At 36.8% G+C, this 24,216-nt stretch overlaps 1 protein-coding gene across 2 annotated transcripts in view; it reads right to left on the bottom strand.

The window, feature by feature from the left end:
• Positions 1 to 396: 396 nt before the first annotated feature.
• The window catches only part of zfr2 (zinc finger RNA binding protein 2), a 40,795-nt gene continuing 16,975 nt past the window's right edge, over positions 397 to 24,216 (bottom strand). Inside the window, exons 8-19 of one of the 2 annotated variants that reach the window (XM_056447644.1) lie at positions 22,400 to 22,548; positions 21,694 to 21,813; positions 18,894 to 19,039; positions 18,299 to 18,425; positions 16,015 to 16,208; positions 13,730 to 13,898; positions 9,574 to 9,721; positions 6,948 to 7,033; positions 5,068 to 5,163; positions 4,872 to 4,983; positions 1,989 to 2,086; positions 397 to 1,907 (exon numbers count right to left, since the gene is read on the bottom strand). In XM_056447644.1, the coding sequence (XP_056303619.1) occupies positions 1,734 to 1,907; positions 1,989 to 2,086; positions 4,872 to 4,983; positions 5,068 to 5,163; positions 6,948 to 7,033; positions 9,574 to 9,721; positions 13,730 to 13,898; positions 16,015 to 16,208; positions 18,299 to 18,425; positions 18,894 to 19,039; positions 21,694 to 21,813; positions 22,400 to 22,548 (1,619 nt within the window). In that variant the 3' untranslated portion in view covers positions 397 to 1,733. Of the gene's footprint in view, positions 1,908 to 1,988; positions 2,087 to 4,871; positions 4,984 to 5,067; positions 5,164 to 6,947; positions 7,034 to 9,573; positions 9,722 to 13,729; positions 13,899 to 16,014; positions 16,209 to 18,298; positions 18,429 to 18,893; positions 19,040 to 21,693; positions 21,814 to 22,399; positions 22,549 to 24,216 lie in introns of both variants that reach the window. The other variant, XM_056447643.1, reaches the window with a different exon arrangement.

Consider the following 24,216-nt stretch of genomic DNA (forward strand, 5'->3'; position numbering starts at 1 on the left):
CAATTAAATTCTGAGAAAGATTTCATGGGCATGTATAGATTTTAGCGTTGCTTAAAATGGACATCCTTAAACGGGATATTACCCATGTTAAACGATAATAAACCACCAGCTTTCTAAACCCAATAATAATACAATACTACAATAATATCAAACTAAAATAATACACATTTAACTGTCATTTGACTTACCAGCAGGACTCAGTGTGACTGTCAGATGAATATGTTTCTGCTGTCACTCCATGTGAGAGATTGCACACTGATCAGAGGTTTATTACACACACACACACTCACTTCCTCCTGATAGTCAAGCAGCGGCTCTGACGTCTTTTTCCACCCCATTTATGACCATTCGCGATGGTAAAAATACACTTGATGCAAGCAAAAAGACAGAGCGGGCCCGTGTTTCTCTGTTTATTTCGTTATGCAGCACTACACAGATATTCCAAATGAAGGATCACGCTAGAATTATTCACAGTCCTACAAAAAAAAATGACAACAAACACTCAGCAGGAACATCTAAAAATGGCGGGAAACTGTCGCATTGTACGTAAAAACGGGTGTGCGGAAACGCAAATCCAAGCGATATGAAGAATCAAGTCAACTAACAGCAATCTTTTCTGCGCATCTCACATCAAGATTTATATAAAAATGTAAGAATAGAGAGAGGTATTACATTATATTATATTGCAATATGAAGAACCGCACGTCTTCGCCTCGTCGTTCACATTTCAAGTACTTTAAATCTTTACCGCAGGCACGTGTGAAGAACCACAGACTTATTTTTTTATATATATTTTTAACATTGCGTCGTTCGCTGAAGAACGACTTCTCGATACCCTGTCGAAACGCCAGCATCTTGCCGTGAAATGAGCGATTATTCAGTATGCAATTCAAAATAATGATAGCGGAGATGTCTTTATTTTGCGCTAAACGTGTAGAAATCCAGTGTCGGGGGTTAATAGACGACCACACAAAGCTGAATCGTGACGTTTAACAGCGTATTATTAGTGAATACTAGGAACTACGCATTTTTAAAACCATTTTAAGATACACAGTATAGAGAGAAACTAATTTATTTGCATGAAATCCTTACAGAATTCATTATAATAATATTATCACATAAAACCGATTTCTGTATTTATACGGGATTCAAGAGTCTGAGACGTTGACTTTTATTTAGATGTGTTTTTGTGTCCGTTTTAAATATTTAACATCACCTTCACTTTGTTTTCAATGTGCAGAATCGGAAATATAATTCTATAATATGCATTTCACATATATTTCAATCCTAAAGCATAGGTTTAACTAAAAAAAATTATCTCTGCTCTCAGACTTTTGGGCCCCACTCATATATATATATATTTGAAATGAAATGCTTATGTAAACATAATAGAGACTGGCCTGCGTCAGGATGATTAAAGCTTTTAATTAAGTGCCTTTATTACGTAAAAGTGCCTAATAGAACTAATGTGACTTTCAATAACGGTTTATATTATAGTAGCGTGACGTTCAATCATCGTCATCTGATTAGCTGAAAACTAAATCCAATTTCGAGAGCGTATTTTCAGCTCAGATGCAATAAAAAGGTATTACATCATAAAAGGGGAACGAATACAAGTTATTTCCGTCACTTGTCATTTTTCAAAAAACAGAACCATTGTGTGTTGCTTTTTTCTTTCCTCTTTTGAGTGATATTTATACATTTTGAAAGGTTTCAGAGATTACGCAGACGTCTCAGGGGTTGTTGGAATCATCTTTTTTGTCCTTTTTTCCGTCTGCTTCTCCTTCACCGACGTCGCTGCCGTCACGGCGTCTTTTGCGGTTTCGAGCGGCAGCTTTGGACACCGGCAATGAGCCCATGCCGAGGACTTTATGGATCTGACGGAAAGCCAGCAGTCGTAATGCATGCTGTAAAATAAAGATACGTTACTTTCAGAACAGCACAATTATAATAGTGGAAAAAATTGGCTAGTCACATTAGTTTCGTACCTGCGCGCTAGCGGTTACATCTTCACGAGCCTGTTTCGACATGCTTCCCAGAGCATCCGTCTGACCTTTCTCACATGGGTCGAGAAGACCAGGACCATCTGAAGGACAGACCAAAGAAATAGTCAATATATTGAGTGATAATTTATTATTATCACTGTTTAATATATCTGATAGCATTAAAATTTAGCATTTATCAGTCTATTTTAATAAATACGATATTATTATGCGATATTAGTTTCAGCCCTGATTCATTGAAATTAGCTTGTATCTGCCAATATTAATAAATAAGGCCATTGAATGCTATAACATAATCAGTGGCCATATCGGTTTCAATACCGATAACATTGAAATTAGCATTTATCAGCCAATACTGAATAATGTGGCCATTAAATGCTAACAATATATTGGTGGTCATATCGGTTTCAATACCGGTAACATTGAAATTAGCATGTATCGGCGAATACAAAAAAAAAATATCGCCATTAAATGTTAAAAATATATCTGTGACCATATCAGTTTTGATATCAATAACATAAAAATAAGCGTTTTCTGTCAATACTAGTAAACATGGCTAATAAATGCTCAAAATATATCGGTGACCATATTGGTTTTGAAATCAATAACACCAAATTTTTTCATTTCGGCCAATACTAATAAACATGGCCAATAAATGCTAACAATATACACTGGTGGCCAAATCGCTTTCGATATCAATAACATTAAATACTAGCATTTATCAGTCATTACTAATAAATATGGCCATTAAATACTACAACATAACCAGTGGCCATATCGGTTTCAATACCAATAACATTGAAATTAGCATGTATCGGCCAATACTAAATAACATGGCAATTAAATGCTATAATATGACCAGTGGGCACATCGGTTTCAATATCAATTACATTGAAATTAGCATGTATCGGCTAATACTTAAAAATACGGCTATTAAATGCTAACAATATATCGGTGGTCATATCAGTTACAATACAGATAACATTGAAATTAGCATGCATCAGGCAATACTAATAAATATGGTAATTAAATGCTAACAATATATTGGTGGCTATATTGGTTTAAATACCGATAACATTGAAATTAGCATGTATTGGCCAATACTAAAAAATATGGCCATTAAATGCTACAATAAAAGCTAACCATATTGGTTTTGATTTCAGTAACAATAAAAATAATCATTTATCAGCGAATACTGAATATGGCAAATAAATACTAATAATATACTGGTGGCCATATCGATTTTGATATCAGTAACATTAAAAATAAGCATTTATCAACCAATACTAATGAATAAGGCCAAAAAATGCTAACAATACATTGGTGGCCATATTGCGTTTGATATCAATAACATTTAATATAAGCATTTATCAGGCATTACTAATAAATATGGTCATTAAATGCTACAATATAACTGGTGGCCATATCGGTTTCAATACCGATAACATTGAAATTAGCATGTATTAGCCAATACAAAAAAAATATGTCCATTAAATCCTAACAATATGTTGGTGGCCATATCGGTTTCAATACCAATGACATTGAAATTAGCATGTGTCGGCTAATACTAAAAAATATGGCCATTAAATGCTAACAATATATCGGTGACCATATCGGTTTCGATGCTGATAACATGAAAACTTAGCATTTCTCAGTTTATTCCAATAAATACTAATAATAAATCGGTGAGCTTATTGGTTTCAATACAGATAACATTGAAATTAGAATGTATCATCCAATACTAATAATTATGGACAATAAATTCTAACAATATATTGGTGGCGATATCAGTTTTGATATCATTAACACAAAAAAAGCATTTATTAGCCAATCCTACTAAATATTACTATTAAAAGCTAATAATATATCGGTGAACATATTGGTTTTGATTTCAGTAACACTAAAAATAAGCATTTATCGACTAATACAATATATATGGTCAATAAATGCCAACAATAAATCAGTGTCCATATCAACTTCAATATCAATAACACTAAAAATAAGCACTTATCATACAATACTAATAAATATTGCAAATATATGCTAACAATATATTGGTGGCCATATTGGCTTCGCTACCAATATAATTTAGACAAGAGCATTTATCTGCCAATACTAATAAATATGGCCATACAACCAAGCAAAATATTAGTGTAACGTTTCTTCTTTCAATAAAGAAAACATACCAAACAAGCATTTATCAGCCAATTCTATAACCGATAAATGCACATTTTTTGTTATGTTATTGGTATCAAAAGTGATATGGCCACCAATATATTGTGCATTATGATAAATCATTGGCCAACAAATGATGGATTATGCACAGCGATGAATTGGTGCGGTTCATATTAGACAATGTTGTACACAGTGGACGTTGTACACAGTGGACGAAAAATAAAAAGTTTATGCTAGATGAAAATGCTGGCAGTGTAGCAGAAAGAGGACTTGAGATTAGCAATTTGTTAACAATTTTGGAAAAAGACAAGTTTTGAGAAATGTTTCCTTGCAGTATTGACTTTATATACGTTATTTCCGTAATTTTTTAACATAATTTATCGGTTATCGGTATTGGCTAAAACTTTCATATCGGTGCATCCCTATAAACATTTTGCAAAAGAATCGTTTGTAATAGATATTATTTAACAGTAGTATTAAAGAGTAAACAATGGACCATGAAATTTAACTTTCACTTGTTAAAAAACAAGATTTCAAATTAAAACAACAATATATCTGTTCGGCATACATGTAAACAAATCGCAAGGCATCTTTTATTGGTACAAATGTGTGTACCATTACACCCATATTACAAACATAATATTAAAACAATCTTGGCCATAATATTTAAGTAAAATATTAAATAATCTTTACCTGGCAGGAGAATCCCGGTGGCGATGCATTCGAGGACCCTCCGCAAAGCTTCTCCAGGACTGAGCGGTCCAGACGCACTGCTAATGGCCTTCTCCACAATCAGCTCCATGGCCTTTATAAAAGAAAACACTCATTGGTTATTATGACCATTATCAACTTAAGCCAAGTTCATAGTTAGCATACAAAGCTAACTGACCCAGTCTGGCATCTTTCCCCATGTTGGTATGCGCTGACACAGATCCCGCAGAACCCGAATAATGATGACGCAAGACTGAAGACCATTAGCCCGAGCCTGTGGATGAAACACACAACGCAAACATGGCTTACAATGTACATGCTAACTAAGAATTGCAAATGCTAAACACAGCAAAGACCAAAGGCATACTTTATCAAGGATGTAAAATTTTAGCCACTGTATTACAAGTGTATAGCCGCTAAATTACTACTTAATATTCATATAGTTAGCTAGCTACCATGCTACTGGCCACCTACTAAGAAAATTAGCCACAGAAGCAGAAAGTTTACTTTAACATCCAGCATAAACCCCCTTTTTGTGAATAATTAAATTAAAGCACACTAGCAATATGTTGGTAATTACATTCTGACATTTATAATACGAACAAATTAGTACTGTGTCGACAGAAGTGGCTTCAGTACGTTTCGAGTCTAAAACGAAATTCTGCTAGCCCTGACCCATGTGTAGCTTTGACAAGCTAATTTGTAACCTAAACACTTTTGAATGTGTAGAATGTTTTAGTTTATATATTTTATATTACATTAAAACACAACAATCATGACTAAAATAGCACTTTAGCTAATAAATGTAAATTCTAATTTTTAAAATGCTAAATTACACAGCGGTTTAAACCAAAAACATATTTTACACACGTACCTAAACACTCTACAGTTTTGCGAAACATGTTTAACAACAACAACAAATTAATCAGTAAGCTAGCTAACATGCTAGCTAGCTGACAACCAATTTAACTTGGTTCTTAATAGTTTGTAGAAGAATTATCATGCTAAAGGCTGATTTATATTCTGCGTTGAGCAATCGACGTGATCCACGGTGCAAGCCTTGCTTGTAGTTGTGCATTTATACTTCTTTTTTTTTTTTAGATTTATTTTTGGCCTTTTTGCCTTTATTAAGTGGATAGGACAGTATTTCAGACAGAAAGCGAAGTGGGAGAGAGAGAGGGTAGGAATGGGAAATGTCCTCGAGCCAGGATTCGAACTCGAGACGCCCTGATGTGTTACTGCATCATATGTCAGCACGCTAACCACTAGGCTATTGCGCCGACAATGCATCTATACTTTGTGCGCTGTTTGTGTTGCTCTGCAGTAACACTTCCGAAACACTAGCAGGCAGTAGGTTTTTATGTTCCTCTGTGTCCAGTTTCTTCGCAAGTGTTTTGTTTTTTCTGAAGTAGCTAAAACTCGCTCATTCAGAGGTGGGAACTGGTGGACGTGCAACAAGTTTAATCATGAGGTTAACACAAAACAAAAGTTTCCACCTGGAGCTCCTTTATGAGATTCGACACTCGCTCCATCATGCTCGCAGGCTGGCTCTCAGCACCGTCCATGCTCATCACCGCTACCAAACCGACCAATCACAGAGCTTGCACTATGCGTCATTGCAACGTGTCGTTACATTTTTTGAGAGGAGCGCGTCAGCGTCAGCCACGGCGAGGGCCATGCGACCACACGCCGGATCATACGCGTGAGCTTGATGCAGAAGTATAAATCAGCCTTAACATCACCAATAGCACCCCCTTCTGGCAATAACTGAAACTACTAACATGTTACTAATTGTGTTCTGGTATATTAGCACAAGATATAACTAAACCAAACTTGCATTGACGGTAGAGACAGACACTTGAATACAAAATGTTTCCGGTTTATGCTAAAGTTAGCATGCTTGTAGCGAACCGTAGTTGTAATGTTATAATTTAACCGTTATTTCTGGCAACCAAAAACTACATTAAACTGTAACTATTTGTATCATAAATACATTTAAGGCACTGGTAAGGTTACAATTAAAGATGTACGAATGATACTAAATGATCGTGAATTTACCTGAAACCATTTAGCATGTCGCAGAGCTGCTAAATACTCAAGGCACTTGATCCTGTTCAGAAGATCCGGAGGGTCTTTCTCTGACACTACAAGAACACATGCGGGAAATACCATCAATATTAAGCAATGCTTTAGTAGTAAGCACAAAGAAAAATACATATTTTGCCAATATATAAAGTTTTTGGAGTAAATGAGACCGTTTTTAGGGGATTTGTGGCACTAGACTGTGTTAATGTGATCATTACAACACACGTCAAAACAAAGTGACAACATCGAAATGTCACAAGAAGAGGGGCTTTCCGACACGTCCAGGTTCCTAAAAAAACTGTTGCAACGTTATGCAAAAGATGCAGATGGAAAATATTATTGCTTGGGTCTGTTGATACAGCCGAGGGGGCGAGCGATTAACAAACCCAAACAGGAAAACTGTTTTGGTTTTTTGGTAGTTTGAAAGAAACAGGATTGAGCATATCGTTTAGTAAAATAAAAACAATCTCAGGTTACAAGCTGAAATTTCTGAGATCGTTTGAGGTCACTGGTAATAACAAATAAATAAAATAAAAGCTTCAGGATGAGAGGATAAAAATAGTGGACAATAAATCTCACGTTTCAACCAATAGGTTTAAGTTGAAGTTTCTAAACTGTAATTTACAACCACAAAATATTTGTACAAAAAAAAGCAGCGCATTAGTGGCCATTAAGAGTTGCTTAGTAATGGGAGTGACGAACGTATTTTAAAAGTGGATTAGTGTATAATGAAATAGCATGTTTTGCAGAACAAGAACATTTTTACTATAAAATTCCCAAGTATAAGACTAAAGGGGGTCACACACCAGAAGCGCCACATGGCGGCTCGCCACACAGCGCCATACATTTTAGAATTCTAAACATAGGTTTCTATCAGGGTACACACACCGGCGCCGCAAGTCGATGGCTGTCCTCGGCGCCCAGCCCTGACTCAGGACACTGTTCATAGTTCTGCTGCAGCACAGAGCGCCATCTGAATAGTTTCGTTTTAAATAGCATGCGAATGTGCGCATCTGGTGTGCGATACTTTTGACTGTCTTATGCGCACTGTGTCGCGGCGTTGAGTGGCGCATCTGGTGTGTGACGCCCTTAAGGGTGCTTTTACACCTGTAGAGCGATTGTTTTGTTCTGAAACAGGGATTAAAATTGTTACAATGTTGCACTTTGTTCTTGCTTTCACACAGCAAATTTTCTAAAAGGACCAAAATAGCTAAAACACGTCACGCGCGAGTAAACACATCACATTGGACAGAGTTTCAGGGTTCATTTTTTCAGAGTCCTGCTCAGCCGACATGCGTCCTTATTTTAATTTATGACCATGAGCAATGGGACATTATAAGAGAAAAGCTGAGCTTTAATTTTGAATGGTGACACCTACAGACATCGTCAACAAATATAAATCAGAGGTAAGACGGTTGCCTAGAATTATGGATTATAAGCTTTACATTACAGAGAGAAATAACAGATAAACCAAGCCTGCAGTTTGGTCAATTTTCTTAACGGATAAACAGCTCTCAGTAATATTTCAGCATGCTTTCGCATTCGTATTTCACATGAAACACACATTTACCGGTAGGAATAACATCCCGACCTATTCTCCGTCTAATTCTCTCTTCATATAGTCGTATATATGCCCATTAGATAACCATAATACACCGTGATATCGTCTGGTTCGCTAGTTCATTGGATCGTATTGCTTTCTCACTACAATCGATCCGCTCCAGTGTTGGTATCAATTGAGCCAAGACCACCTCATTCAGGCGATCTCGGACTGACTGATTTGGAACGGATCCAAGCAAGGCTGCTGAATTCACATATGCCATACATACCACGCTAACTGGGGAAACGTGTCAGGTTCCAAAACAGAAGTCTAGGTGTGAAAGCACCCTTAATAAAATAAGACAATAACAATCAGTAAATTGTTGATAATAATATTAATAATAATGTTTGATGAACATCAAATGTCTTAATTATCAGAACCTACACTTTTAGGCCACTTTAGCAAGTACACCACACAACTACTCATTAACGCTAATATCTAATCAGCCAATCACATGGCAGCAACTTATTTTAATGAGAAAGTGGCCAGTAAGTGTGTTTATCACGAAAACTTTAACAATCACAATTTTACACAAAAGTAGGGGCAACTTCAATTTTCCATATGCATGCATAATTTCGATGCGATTATCACTCCCAAAACTTGCCACCAAAAGAAAACTACAACAACAATAAACAAAGCTCTCTCTCATCCTGAAGTGTATCTTACAACACAACTTGTACAATATTGCGCCACAGTGGTAAAGAAAGGTCAGAGATCCTGTTTATGATTCCTTAAAACTCTTTCTCAAAGAAACGAAAAAATATCAGACAAAAATAATGGACTCAAAAAAAATAAATAAAAAAAAGTAAACAAAAAGAAAGTGAAAGCAGATAGGGGGGGGGGGGGGGGGGGGGTAGAAATGAACAGGACGGCCCAATTCACCGATGCAAAAAATTACTCTCAGTATGGAAATATACTTGATTTTCTTTTTTAAATAGTGTTTCTTTAACCCAAGGGAACACATATAGTGCTGCTGAGGGAAAGCACGGGTTCTCTAACCTTTCTCCATGTTCAGGACGGGGTCTTCACGCATCACTGGCGAGGTAAGAGAGATGGTGACCTGCATTTTTGGTTCCTTGCTTGAAAAAATGACGATGTTGGCTTCCTCAGGGTGTACCTGCACCTCATACTGATCTTCAGAAAAGGTCTGCCGGTTAAAAGGACACTTGGCATTACTACAGAGGAGACAGCGGGGTCAGCATTGGGGATTTGAGTATATGGGGGTCTGCATTTTGTCCCTTATATTCCCATATTATGATATATTGGCACACTCAAAGCCTTTGATAATGCTGGTGTAAAATATATACGTTAGATGAGTAGACGACCCAGTCTCTCTCTGTAGGTGTCGCAACCAGGCAGTGGAACTAAAGATCAGTTAAAGATACATGGAGCACAATGAAACGCTCTTTTATTTGACATTATTCTGAATTACATGTGGGGGCATCACACAATAAAATCCAAATAAGAGCCCAAAATTGTGCGTCTAGGTCATATTTCAGAGCAAAAATCAAGGAAGTATGATACAACATTAAATTGTGGATCATTTAAATAAAGAGTATTTGTGATTTTAGCACATATTTCCATCAATTGGTCATTACCGCAATGCACAAACATCTTTAGATCATTACTGCAATCAATAACAAATTGTTTTTAAAAATGCTGTAAAGGATGATCATTAAAGGGAACATAGTTTACCTCTTTTTTATGATTTAATATTAATATTATGGTTGTTCTGAGTGTGTCAGTTTAGGTTCAGTTTAAAACACAATTCAGATTTGTTTATTATAATGTGTTAAAAAGTGTCATGTTGGGGGCGTGTCCACAGTTCGCTGATTTAGGGGTGTGTTGCTTCACATGTAAATTAGTTTCGGCTTCACGCCAACGTAACAAGGGGGCGGGGCCATAAGCTCACCCACTCTGCGTTTGCAACAGAGTCTGACAGGAAGACTGCGAGAAGGAGTAGGAGTGAGAGGATCAGCAATCAGTCGTACATGTACGACTTGGACACAGACCAAGCAGAGAGTACAAAATCATTTGTGTCTTTGTACAGTTTTACAGCCAACTGTGTGCTAGTTTCAAGTGCCGAGCTTGTACACAGAAACTAATAACCACGCACACTGAATTAACTTTGACTGAAGTACCGGATGCGCCGCTCAAAGCCGTGACACGGCACACCAGACACTCTCTGTGGCGCGGCAGAGACATGAAGTGTCCCGAATCGTCACGCCACGCATTTTTGAATTCTAAACATAGGTTTCTGCAGCGGTCCGCGGCGCCCAGCCGTCGACTTGAGCGTACCCTGATAGAAACCGATGTTTAGAATTCTAAAACGAATGCTAGTTAAGATCACAGGGAGCCTCTGGGATCGCGAGAAATGCAAACGGCTGAAGTATAAGGTAGACTCAATGAGAAGTACACATGTTTGCAAACCTACCTAAAGATACAACCAATAATTCCGATTAGAGCGATAATGTGGAGAATATTGATCTTGTGTTGAGCCCAATGAGCCTTGAATCTAAAAAAAGAGCTAGGGTGTTCCTTTAGTGATATCGCTTCGACTCACGCTGAAAATGGCGGACGTGAATCAACAAACTGAGGATATGATGACGCGCCTGTCAATCAATATTGGTGGGCAGGGGGACCGCTCTCCTACGTAAAGTTGCGGTCGGTTTGAAAACCGCTTCAATTGGTCCACCGTTTTTTATGTTGTTAAATTGAAAAAAAAAGCACTGGGTGTGCTTATATCCCCCCAATATGACCGTCTATACACCATACATGCACATATGTCTGTCCAAACAGCTTGAAAAGTAGATTTTGTACCATAGGTGCCCTTTAAGATTTGATGCAATTGACCATTTTCATGACATTTAACAATAATTCATCATTACCGCAATACACAGCAATCTTGTTAACTTCGTTTGCTGCATTGTATTAGTGACATTTCAGGAAATTTTACTCTAATTAATAACTAAACTTGTTTTTAAAAATGCTGTACAGGATGATCATTAAGATTTGTTGTATTTTTAAGGCATTTAACAATAATTCATCATTACCGCAATGCACAAAAATTCTCAACATTTCTGTATGTAACTTATTTTTCTGCAGTGTACTAGTGGCATTTTAGGAATAGGTTTTGTTTAATCGTCAAACATGATTTTCTGTGTCATAAAAATAGTATTTTTTATGCAATATACACTAACCGGCCACTTTATTAGGTACATTAGGTCCAACATCTAGTTAAGGCAAATTTCTCATCAGCCAATCACATGGCAGCTACCCAATGCATTAAGGCATGTAGACATGGTCAAGACGATCTGCTGAAGTTCAAACTGAGCATCAGAATGGGGAAGAAAGTGAAGTCAGTAGTCCTCAACTACCAGGCTGCGGACTGATAACAGTCTGTGGATCAATCGGTACCAAACCCCACAAGAAATCATTAGTTATTTTTGTTTTATTTATTATCTGAGTCTGAACGATCTTTTATTTTGAAAAGTGACTGTATTCTCTCGCATCTCGGACACTTGAGCGCCCAAATTTAACCCACAGGCAGCAAAATGAGTAAGAAACCAACGTCTCTGGAAAGTTTATTTGCTAAGGGGAAAAGGCCTTGTGAAGGACCTGCGAACTGCTAAGGAATGGATGGACAACCCATTTGTCAACAAATCAGGTGAATCCACCATGTCTGTGCATGAAGATCAACTGCTGGAGAGTCTTTTCTGGAGTTTATGCAAGTTTGTTATTTACGATAGAGGTGCGCGGCCTGTTAGCGCAAGTGGCGTGACACGCTCACGCCTTCCAGACGCATGCAGTTGAATGAATACTACAAGCGCACCGCGAGTCGTGCGACAAGAATTGACCGATCAGTACTTGTATGGAATATACACATTTAGGCAGATTAATCATCTCAGACAAACACTGCAGTGCTTTGGAATTTTTCTCTATGAATAAAACTTGTATGAGAGGTGTAAGAGTGAAAGTGTTAATGGTCGCCTAGCAATCTACAAACCACCACCCCCAATCAATCTCCAACCCACCCCCACCTCCCCTGATACATGGTAACAAAGTGTTGACCGGTCATAAAAAAGGTTGAGGACCACTGATTTAAGTGACTTTGAACATGGCATGGTTGTTGGTGCCAGACAGGCTGGTCAGAGTATTTCAGAAACTGCTGATCTACTGGGATTTTCACGCACAACCATTTCTAGGGTTTACAGAGAATGGTCGGAAAAAGATGAAATATCCAGTGAGCGGCAGATCTGTGCACGCAAATGCCTTGTTGATGCCAGAGGTCTGACTGATTTCTTGAACATGACACTATGCTCAAATGGCCTCCACAGTCACCAGTGCTCAATCCAATAGAGCACCTATGGGATGTGGTGGAACGGGAGATTCGCATCATGGATGTGCAGCCGACAAATCTGCATCAACTGTGTGATGCTATCATGTCAATAAGGAAATCTCTGAGGAATATTTCCAGTACCTTGTTGAATCTATGCCATGAAGGATTAAGGCAGTTCTGAAGACAAAAAAGGGGTCCAACCTGGTACTAGTAAGGTTTACCTAATATAGTGGTCATGTAGACATGGAATATTGACATTTAGGAAATGTGTTTATTTTTAATATAACTGTTGTTCTGTGCATCATGGTAATGAGTGTTTCATGCCGCGATATAGTAATAACACTTTGGGAAATGTTTAAGTTTCATAGAAAACATTTTCTGCACGTGACGGTAATGAGTCTATATTGCTTTAACTGTAATGAGAATTTCTGCTACATATAAGAATTGACATTTTCGAAATGGACTTCCCCTGTTTTATGCAACAAAAATACTATTATTATTTAACATTTCCTTCAAGTTCTGATGTGAAATATGACCTTGACGTTTCTATTGTGAGACTCGCTCATAGCACAGCTAACCTTTGTATTTAAAATTATCCACACACACTCGGCTACATGTTGCTTTACAAAAACGTATTGTTATGACACCTGTGATCATGTGATTTCCCATGTAGACGATTTCCATATAACAGCCAGAATAAAAAGAAACAAGGTGATAAAACCACAAGTGCAAACATAGCAGCTTCTAGCAGTTACAACATACGCATTTATTCCTACATGCATCTTAACTCCAGGCTAAAAATAGAGGCAAACTTACAGCTAGCTGTTTGGGCAGTTGCTCCGCTACTGTCTTTAGAAGAGAAACGGTGGGTTTGTTAGCCGCTAGCAGGATTAGCTGAACGTCACGGTCTCCGCGCAGGAGCAGACCTTTAGCCAGGATTCCCACCCGCATCACTCCTTTAAGAGTACGAGACTGAGTCTCCGACCTGTAAAAGAGGAAATAGATCAATCTAAGCTTCCTTCCACAATTGCATAGTATGAACTAGTTGTCAAAAGCATCACTGTTTTGATGTATATCAACACATTCTCTTCAGAGCAGATTTTTCAAGCTGCTTTTTTGGCGTTTAGCCTAACGCAAGCCCAATTTAGCCTGGTATAAAGATGTGTTTAGGTTGATCTGATGGTAAGTAGGCAATGGGGACATATTTGCACTTACACCTGGAGCTACAATGCATTTGATTGGTCCATGCTTGATTGTATGCACCGTATAGGATATAGGCTTTCTGATTTTCTTTTCAGTCAGCATTTGTACAATTAAAAGAGCTAAATCATTTAAACAAGATTCATGAGTACTTTATGCATTGATCAGTATTTTATACTTAAAAAAATAAGGAAGAAAAATTAAAACATTACATTATGGATCATTTAAATAAAGCATATTTTAAAAACATTATATCCTCATATTTTTCCATCACAACTGGTAATTACCGCAACACATTTTTAAAATATCAATGCTGTAATGAATAACTAAAAATACCATTCATGCTGTTTTTTTTTTTGTAGCAAAGGATGACTGAATCAAAGTATATTTTTAAGATTTGTTGGAATTTACCATTATTTTTATGACATTTAATACATTTCCCCATGCAATTAATCATTACCGTAATGCACAACAATCTTAATGTCATTACTTTACTGCACTATATTAATGACATTTTAGGAAATGTGTTTATTTTAATATAAATATTCTGTGCATCATGGTTATAGTAATAAGATTTTGGGAAATATTCTGCATGTGACGGTAATGAGCTATTCTTCTGCCGCTGTAAATCAAAGAAACATGACTGAATCAGAATATTTTTAGGATCATAAAGATTTGTTGAAATTGACCACTATTTTAATGACATTTAACAAGTTCCCCATGAAATTGATCATTACCGCAATACACAACTATCTTAATGTCATTACTTTACTAGGACAAATATGATGTAGTTATGACATTAAGAAATATGTTTGTTTTCTGTGGCAGAGAATTTGTATTTTATGCAATTGATATTTAGTTTTATGTCTGTGCACTACAGTAATGAGTTTTTCTTGCTGCACTATAGTAATGACATTTTAGAAAATGTGTTTATTTTCAATATAAATATTTTTTTTCTGTGCATCATGGTTAATGAGGATTTCATGCTGCAATATAGCAATTACACTTTGGGAAATATGCTGCATGCGACGGTAATGAGCTATTTTGCTGCCGCTGTAAATCAACGAAACATGATTAATTCAGAGTATATTTTTAAGATCTTTAAGATTTGTTGTAATTTATTACTATTTTAATGACAATAAACACATTTTTTCGATGCAATTTATCATTACCGCAACGCTCAACAATCTTAATGTCATTACTCTAATGGGTCCAATATAATGCTCCATCACAACTGGTCATTACCGCAATGCACACCTTTTTCATATAAATACTGTAATGAATAACTAAAAATACCAATCATGCTGTTTTTTGTAGTAAAGGATGACTGAATCAAAGGATATTTTTAAGATTCTTAAGATTTGTTGGAATTTACCATTATTTTTATGACATTTAATAGATTTCCCCATGCAATTTATCATTACCGTAATGCACAACAATCTTAATGTCATTACTTTACTGCACTATAGTAATGACGTTTTAGCAAATGTGTTTATTTTTAATACAAAATATTTTTCTGTGCATCGCGGTAATGAGGTTAACTAGGGTAATTTAGGTTAGGTAGGCAAGTTATTGGACAACAGCGGTTTGCTCTGTAGCCAATCAAAAATAGTAATTACTTAAAGGGTCTAATAATATTGAAGATGGTTGTTTTTTTATCCTGAAAAACCTAATTAAACTACTTTCTCCTGAAATATAATATAATATCAATACACTACTATTAAAAATAATAGCAGAATTCTGTTAAAACATAATCACAAAATACTGTGAAAAATGTCCTTACTCTGTTAAACATGACAATAAATAAATAAATCAAATTCACAAAAGGGCTATTCCCCGATGTATCAAGTATTTATATTATTTTAAAGTAATTGCAGTATCTGGACAGCATCGGTTCTCACTGTTTGTCAGTCTCGCTTTCGTCGTCATCAGCACAGGCCACTTTCTCCAGCAGCGTATCAGAGACCAGCTTGAGAGCGCGCTCAGAATGAGAGACGATCCGCTGCACCGCCTGCAGCTCCTCCTCCACGGGGTAGATGGCGGAGTGTTTGGCCATGATGTGCCGGTCATCGGGTGAATCAGGCCTTCGCACGGGCTGAGGAAATATGGGACAATTAAATAAATAGATAAAAATCAAGGTAACACTTTAGCTTAGGTCACAATTCACAGTATTAACAAACTATTAACCAACACTTCAAGCTTAATAAACTACTCATTAGCTATTTATTAATAGTTAGAAAGGTAGAGGTTGGGTTTAGGTTTTAGCTAGGATTAAGGATGTAGAATACGATCATACTTTATAACTACTAACGAATCGATAACATCCTAATAACAGGCAGGTAATAAGCCAGTAGTTAATAGTATGAATTGTGACCCAAACATTGGTGTTACCAATATCAACATCGGCTTTCATCTGAACTATATTGAGTAGTGCTGATTGTAGTCAATACGCTTATTTCACGTGGCCGCCATATTAAAACATGAAAGCGAGGCTGCGGTGGGAAGAAACCCGGAAGTAGAGGACCTGCATTGTATACATTGCAACAACATGCTGTGTACTACAAATCTCCAGCTGTTGCTGTGATTTTAAAACGCAGATATGGTGTAAACATCACTTTAATATCAGTCAGTTCAGTTTAATTTAAACAAATAAAAGCATATTAGACATCAAACAACATCACAATCTCTTTAACAGTGTCCTCCTAGGCTTCAGTTCATGGCACCAGGTAAACATAGTTGGGGCTTCCCTGCTTGCTTCAGCCTAAGTAACCCGGTGAGCGATAAAACAATGTCCTCTGAAGCACACCCTCTTGTTGTCTGGGTACTGAAGTTTTAAATACATTAATTTCCCTTTAACGTTTAAGCGCCGCTGAGAGCGTTCTTAAATTGCTGATTTGCCATAGTATTCACCAGTGCTCAACAGAAATGACTGTGATTGGCCGTGAAGGTCATCAGTTCACCGCTCTTCACAGGTTGCAAACACATATACACGAACACTGGAGCGTTTTAAACCAGCAAAGATCAGTCGAGTCATCATCGGATCACTCGTCTATGTTTGCACTCGGTAAACAGCAGTGAAGTGCGGTGAACTGATGACCGTCACGGCCAATCACAGTCATTTCTGTTGAGCCCCCGGTGAACACTACGGCAAATCAGCAGTGTTCCGTTCAACAGTACTTAAATGTTAACGGGAAATTGATGGTTTTTATAAATTTCAGTGCTGAAATCAAGTATCAGTGGCATCTAAAACGTGTGTTTGGGAAAGAAAAAGTTAGCTAACTAGTGCCATTTCCCTTAACTTAGCTGGAAATGAGGTCGGATATCCCTTTTTATTTTCACTTTCTATTCAGAATGGACCTTTGAGTCACTCGGAAGGCGGTGCAATTATAAATTTGTGTCGCTTTCTCATCGCTGATAAGATATACAGCCAGATACACAACAATCCTGTGTGATTCAGGCGATACTTCCAGGTTTCTTACCACCGCAGCCTTGATTTAGCTTTTTCAATGGCGGCCGTGTGAAATCAGTCTATAGCTATTTTTCCATCCACCTATTTTTGTGTGCATTTTGAATTATTGCCTCAAAAAATGCCAAGATGTCTGTACATTTTAAAAATCTGCATTAAATAAAACGTATGTGCACTACTGAGTAGGATAAACTTTTTATTCGATATGAAAAAGTGTGGATTAACAAAGATGGAAACTCATTTGCTGAATAAATTCCAGCATGTGCATCAGTAAAGTGATGTGATTTCGTTTGACCAGATCGTGTGATGATAAAAATGTGTATGATGGGATGCATTAATAGACTTCCAGCACATTGTAAAACATCTGAATTGTTGTTTTGCTCATTTCTAAAACGCCTCGCTTGTCATTCCATCATCACAGTGCTTCAGTATTATTACTCTATTATTTTTCCCTCCAGAACTGTCTTGAGCATCTCTCTGTGCTGGCAAAGAGCGTCTGACGCCTATAAAAGCCACTGCATAGCGTTCATTGCATTTCATCTTCATCTTCTGAGGCACAACTCAATTATTAGAGAAGAAAAACAACCACAGTGGCTTTTCTTATCTCTTACTGCACTAAACTATTTGATATTTGCTGCCAGTTTATCAGGAAGTGATGATTTTTCGCAAATGTTTTATGTAAACACACTAGCTATGTTTCCATCCAAATATTTATGTACCAATAGAGGTGGCACTGGCATGCTGGGCCGGCCCATGAGAGGAGGCGGGGCCATCCTGCGCCTCGGCTCTGCCCAGTAGAGTTGCTCCTCCTCCATCCTCCTCCAGTACATGTCCTCCTCGTACCTCCTGCTGGAGGACATGCAGACAGTCAAATAAGAATACGATAAATCAGGCCATCATAAGTATTAAAAAAGCATCTGAAATGTATAGTTTGTTTCATATTATATATTATTCACAGCAGTGTTTCTCAACCACGTTCCTGGAGGACCACCAACACTGCATGTTCTGGATGTCTCCTTTGTCTGTCACACCCATCACAGGTCTTTCACTCTCTGCTAATGAGCTGATGATCTGAATCAGGTGTGTTTGGTTAAGGAGACATGAAAAATGTGCAGAGCTGGTGGTCCTCCAGGATCGTGGCTGAGAAACACTGATCTACAGGCTTTCTACAGGTTTCATCAAGTCAAATTTAAGACTTTAAGACCATTATGAATGAAATTTCTGTTGAAAGTCCAGTCCAATGTTATTGTAAGGAAGATAAATAAACCATATTGGTAAACTGAGTTAATAAATAAAGCGAAAGCAGCCGCAGACCTCATCTCCATGTGCCAGCGCTGCTCGTCCTCCTGCTGTCTCTTCAGCACTGATTTCTGCTTCTGTTTGCGCAGCTTGACCTCCAGAAGTTTCCGTGCACGATTGCTCGGCTTGATCTCCACAGGGAGGTCTGGGTTCACTTTTTTCTGGAAAAAACAACAACAAAAAAACAACTGATCAATATCGGCACGATTTACTTTCGGTTTCATAATGTTGATTTGATATTGTGGAGAGGTAAGCATGATCGAACACCCAATGAGGGGGGAGAGCATGCTCAGAGCCCGGCGGCTAATCAGCAGGCCAATCAGAAATAATAAATAACACCTGTTTATTCTAGCGATTGAGCCAGAGAGACATTCTTCTTAAGGAGAACAGAAGGAGCAGCCGGGAGAGAGAGAGAAGAGCACACACTCACACAGCTTACCTTATTTCGCCGACCCTGTCTTCTTCTTCCCACAAAACAACGAACATTACAGATACTATATCTCTTCAAATTCTGATTTATTTACTTATTGTGAATTGATTCATTTAGTTGTTATTATAATTTATGATCCACTTTTGTAGTCCATTTGGGTTAGCGTTAAGGCAGGGGTGGGCACACTCAGTCCTGGAGGGTCAGTGTCCAGCACAGTTTAGCTCCAACTCTAATCAAACACACCTGCTTATAGATTTCTAGTGATCTTGAAGACACTGATTAGCATGTTCAGGTGTGTTTGATTAGTGTTGGAGATAAACTCTGCAGGACACCGGCCCTCCAGGACCGAGTTTGCCCATCCCTGCGTTAAGGTCTTTGCACAATGAAGTCTGAAATTTTTGTATGAGTTTTTTGTATTCAAATTCGTCTGAAAAATTTGTCATGTACACAAACTTTGCACACAGAGTTCGATGCGTATTAATGAATTAGCTTATTTTGAAAGTAGCACCTAACATCCTGGTTTCCAAGCCGTTGCAATCACCTACCACAAGCCAAACATTTGTATGCAGTGTCTTTATATTTCATACTTTGCTTATCATAAAGGGCTTTGTGTAGCGAGACCAAGTGGATTAGTTTCTGTGATGCCATTTTGGATTTTGCCTTTCACTTGTATGGCGGCTCTGAATTGTCAAAACACGTCTCAAAACCTCTTTTTGGATGTTAAAAACTGGAAAAAAAAATCTATTATTTTATTTTTTATGATAGACTAGTTCTGGTCGGGTCCTGCGACAATGCACAGGTACAGCCGCAGGAATGCATACAGCCGAGAGGAAAAGAGAGAGCGGAGGAAAAGGCACGCCAGCAGGTGAAATGGGCCACAGTGAGAGAGAGAGAGAGAAATAGAGTACTTTCAGTGCCTCAATCGCAGATAAATAGGGGCTTCTGCTGTAAGTGCCAGTGAAAGACTCTCCAGAAAACACACACACACAGTGAAATTTTTAAGTAATTGGCGCCTGTAGTGTTGTAAATACCCGCGCTCGCCTCCCTCGCGACAGAGAGCATATGAGATAAATGACGTCAGTACATGATAACCGGTTATGATTATTACTGAACATTACCGAATTGTCCGCGTCTGCATCGCGGTGCACTGAAAAAACTATTAATTTTGACACCCCTAGTACCGACGCTGTGACACGTTACCTGATCGTTAGATAGAGACAAGATTAATTAAATATCACGTTTAACAACTATAGTGAGGCGATAAGCTGTCTGACTGCTCTCTGGGGTTTTGTGCTCAAAGCACCCGCTTGACTGCTGGAGCTCAGACGTGCGCATACGCTGCAGCACATGACAGAGTGTGTGTGTGGTCACATGATGTGCATTTTCAGGGGTAAAGTATGGAAGGAGGGCTTTTCATGAATTCTAGATGAAACGTCAGTGTGGATGTGGGTCGTTGTCGTTCTAAAATCCCATTTTAAAACTAAGACGTATTAGTGTAAACAGGGGCTAAGTGTGTATTTTTCGCGAGCTGGTTGCTGTTGTGACGGGGCAAATAAGGCATTTAATTACAGTAACTAATAACGTTGTAGCTATTTACAGACAATGCTGCTGATGTGCTATATTTTTGCTAATATTTTAAATTATAATCAGTTAACATAACTGTTAGTGTTCATGTATTTCTTTCGGGGGCAGTGTGTCAGGACGATTGACACAACGTGAATCCGAATTATTTTTTTATGTATGAAAATTACAGACAGAAATCTTCGAATTGAGCGAGCAATAACCTTTAGGGCTGTGAATTCAATTAGGGTTGTCAAAAGTATCGAAACCAATGCGTACAAATTATTATTTTTTAAATATCCCGCTGACATTTGAGCACATTCTTAAACACTGTTGATTGGCCATTGCGTTCACGTGCTAAATATCGCTCAAATGTCAGTGGTAAATGGACGTTTTCAGTATTTTCAGTACCGATTTGTTTTAATAGTAATAATAGTACAGTAGTCGTCACAATATCTTTCAAAAGTTGCTTGTAATTGATTGTATTTTTGAAAGCACACTGAACATGTTGCAAAACAAGCACTAAAAAGTTGCTAAGAGCTTAATTTGTTCACCTTTACAATGTGATTTTCTCAATATTTAGATTTCGCTTAACCCTCAGGTTGCAGATTTACAATTTCAAATAACATCTTAAAAATATCAACTGAAATATAATTTATTCAACTTTCAGCTCATGTAGAAATTCTAATTGAGCCATTCGATAATAAAAGTTAAATTAGCAAAAAAAGCAACAATTGCTTGAGTAAAATTGCTAAATAAAATAAATAAACACAACAAGTAGTATGTTTTTATTGTTGCATTGTTTTTGATTTGATGACGTCTTACTTTGTACTGCAGTCTGTGTCTGCGTCCCTTCAGATGCATGTCTTTAGCGTTGGGATCGTTGAAGCTGCATTCACACAGTTTACAGTGAAAGCGAATCACCTTTCCGTCATCATTACGAACCTGAAGAGAGAAAATGCAAAATACAGAGACGTAAACCATCAACAGATAAACAAAAATATTTACGCATATATATATATAGTCCTACATAATAGTATATTTACAGAATAGGCATAGGATGACTAAGCTTTTTCAAGGTTTACCACGGTTTGGAAAAGTTAAGGTTTTAAAATTAGCAAACATTTTCTGTAATACCATTCCTTATGTATTTTTTTTATGTCTTCTTTAATGTGTCGTGAAAAAACAGTGTTTTTTGAAAGAAATGAAGATAGCAGAAGTCAATGGTTTATTTTTATTTTGTAGCCTGACATGTTTACTGCTCCAAAATATTTAAAATGTTTCCTAAAACTAAATATTTTGTGTTCAATGAGGGGGAAAAGTTGTTGTTTATTTACCCAGATATTTAAAAAAAACTTATTTTACAGTAGTAATTACAATACAGTGAAACCCTGATATTTTTATCCAAGGTTATCACACAGTCAAAAACGTATACCAGCCCATGCCTATTACTCAATAGATATTTATTGAAGGAAAACTCTGATTCAAAACAACTGACTTGAGTATTTAAAAGAGTCCACAAGTTTTTCACCTCTTCAACATAATCGTGTCCCACAGGTTGGATGTCTCCCTGAGGTCCTGTAGCATCTGCGTCCTCGTCGTCACTGGAAGGGTCTGTTTTGACCACAGGTGGCTTCACCTCCTCCATCTTCACCACAACTGGTGTGGACGGTTTACTGACTGAGAAACAGATTTCACACAGAATTTACTTTAAATAATGTTTAAATGGCTGTTTATAATGTAGCCTTGCAGACAACTCAGAAAAACAATGAAATACTGAATATGGTATCTTTTATTATACCATATCACCTTAATTGGCTATCTATTCTGAACTATTCTGAATAAAGTCTTAATTACCAAAATAATGAAATACCAAATATTGTATCGTATCGTTAATTTTACTCAATTTACTCCATTTTTACACTTTCGGCAAAGTGGCTATTTATAAAAGTAGCCTTTTAAACAACTCAGGAAAAAATAATTACTGAATTGATGAAATACCGAATATCATATAAATTTCTTTATACCATGTCAGATTACATACAGCTTACAGGCTATCTATTCTGAACTATTCTTAATAAAGTCTTAATTACCTAAATAATGAAATACTGAATATCGTATCGTTTTTATACCATGTCAGCTTAATTGGCTATCTATTGTGAACTATTCTGAATAAAGTCTTAATTACCGAAATAGTGAAATACCGAATATTGTATCGTATTGTTAATTTTACTCCAAATTTGCTTTATTTTTACACTTTCAGCAAATGTATTGTTCATAATGTAGCATTGCAAACAACTTCGAAGAACATAATTAATTAAGTTATAAAATACCGAATATCGTATGTTTTTATTTTATACCATGTCAGCTTAATTGGCTATCTATTCTGAATAAAGTCTAAATTATTTAATTATCGAAATAATGAAATAGCCAACATTAGATCGTATCATTAATTTACTCAGAATTATACACTTTCAGCAAAGTGGCTATTCATAATGTAGCCTTGCAAACAATTCTGAAGAACTTTATTATATATATATATATATATATAGCTGAGTCTGAGAGTTTTATTTATTTGATAGTTTATTTCACATTTCTTGATTGTAAAGTCTAAATACAAATAAAAAGTGAAGATGAATTTTTTGTACTGTTTTTATTTATTTATTTATTTTTAAGTTGTAAGAGCCTGGAGGTATTATAGACTTTGCAAATTCAGTTTGCAGACATTTGTGGGTACAGACATCCATTGTGTGCGTTCTTGGCAGTTTTTTACTGGCTTTTTAATATTGTCCATATCGATATTGGAATTATATCGTATCGACCGAAATTAAGAAATATATCGTGATATAAATGTTTGCCATATCGTCCAGCCCTATATAATCATGCTATATTCTCTCTACACTGAACACAAATGACAAAAATAAGAACAATTGTTCACAATTATTTGTCTGAATTTTGCTGACATTCTTTAAAATATGTAGAAATAGTGTTTTTTTAGACTAATGACAGTGGGGTTTTTTTATTATGAAGTGATAAAAGTGAAAACCCAAAATATCCCCTCAATAAAAACCTTTAACTCTAATACGTCAACAAAAAGAAATAAATATTTTGAGCCTGGCTTCATTCAAAGTTCAAACCTATTCCTTTAATATGCATGCAGATCCAGAATATACATATTTAAACCAAAGATTTCATAAAACTTGTCATTCAAAGATGTACGCAAATGTAACAGGTATTTATTTATCTATTTCATTCTTAATTTTCTATCATTTTGTCTCACTGTAAACAGCATAAATCATGGCATAAAGATACCATTAGTGTACCCATGCCATCACAATCTTTATGTAG

The sequence above is a fragment of the Danio aesculapii genome, chromosome 22 (genome assembly GCF_903798145.1).
Source record: "Danio aesculapii chromosome 22, fDanAes4.1, whole genome shotgun sequence".
NCBI lineage: Eukaryota > Metazoa > Chordata > Actinopteri > Cypriniformes > Danionidae > Danio > Danio aesculapii.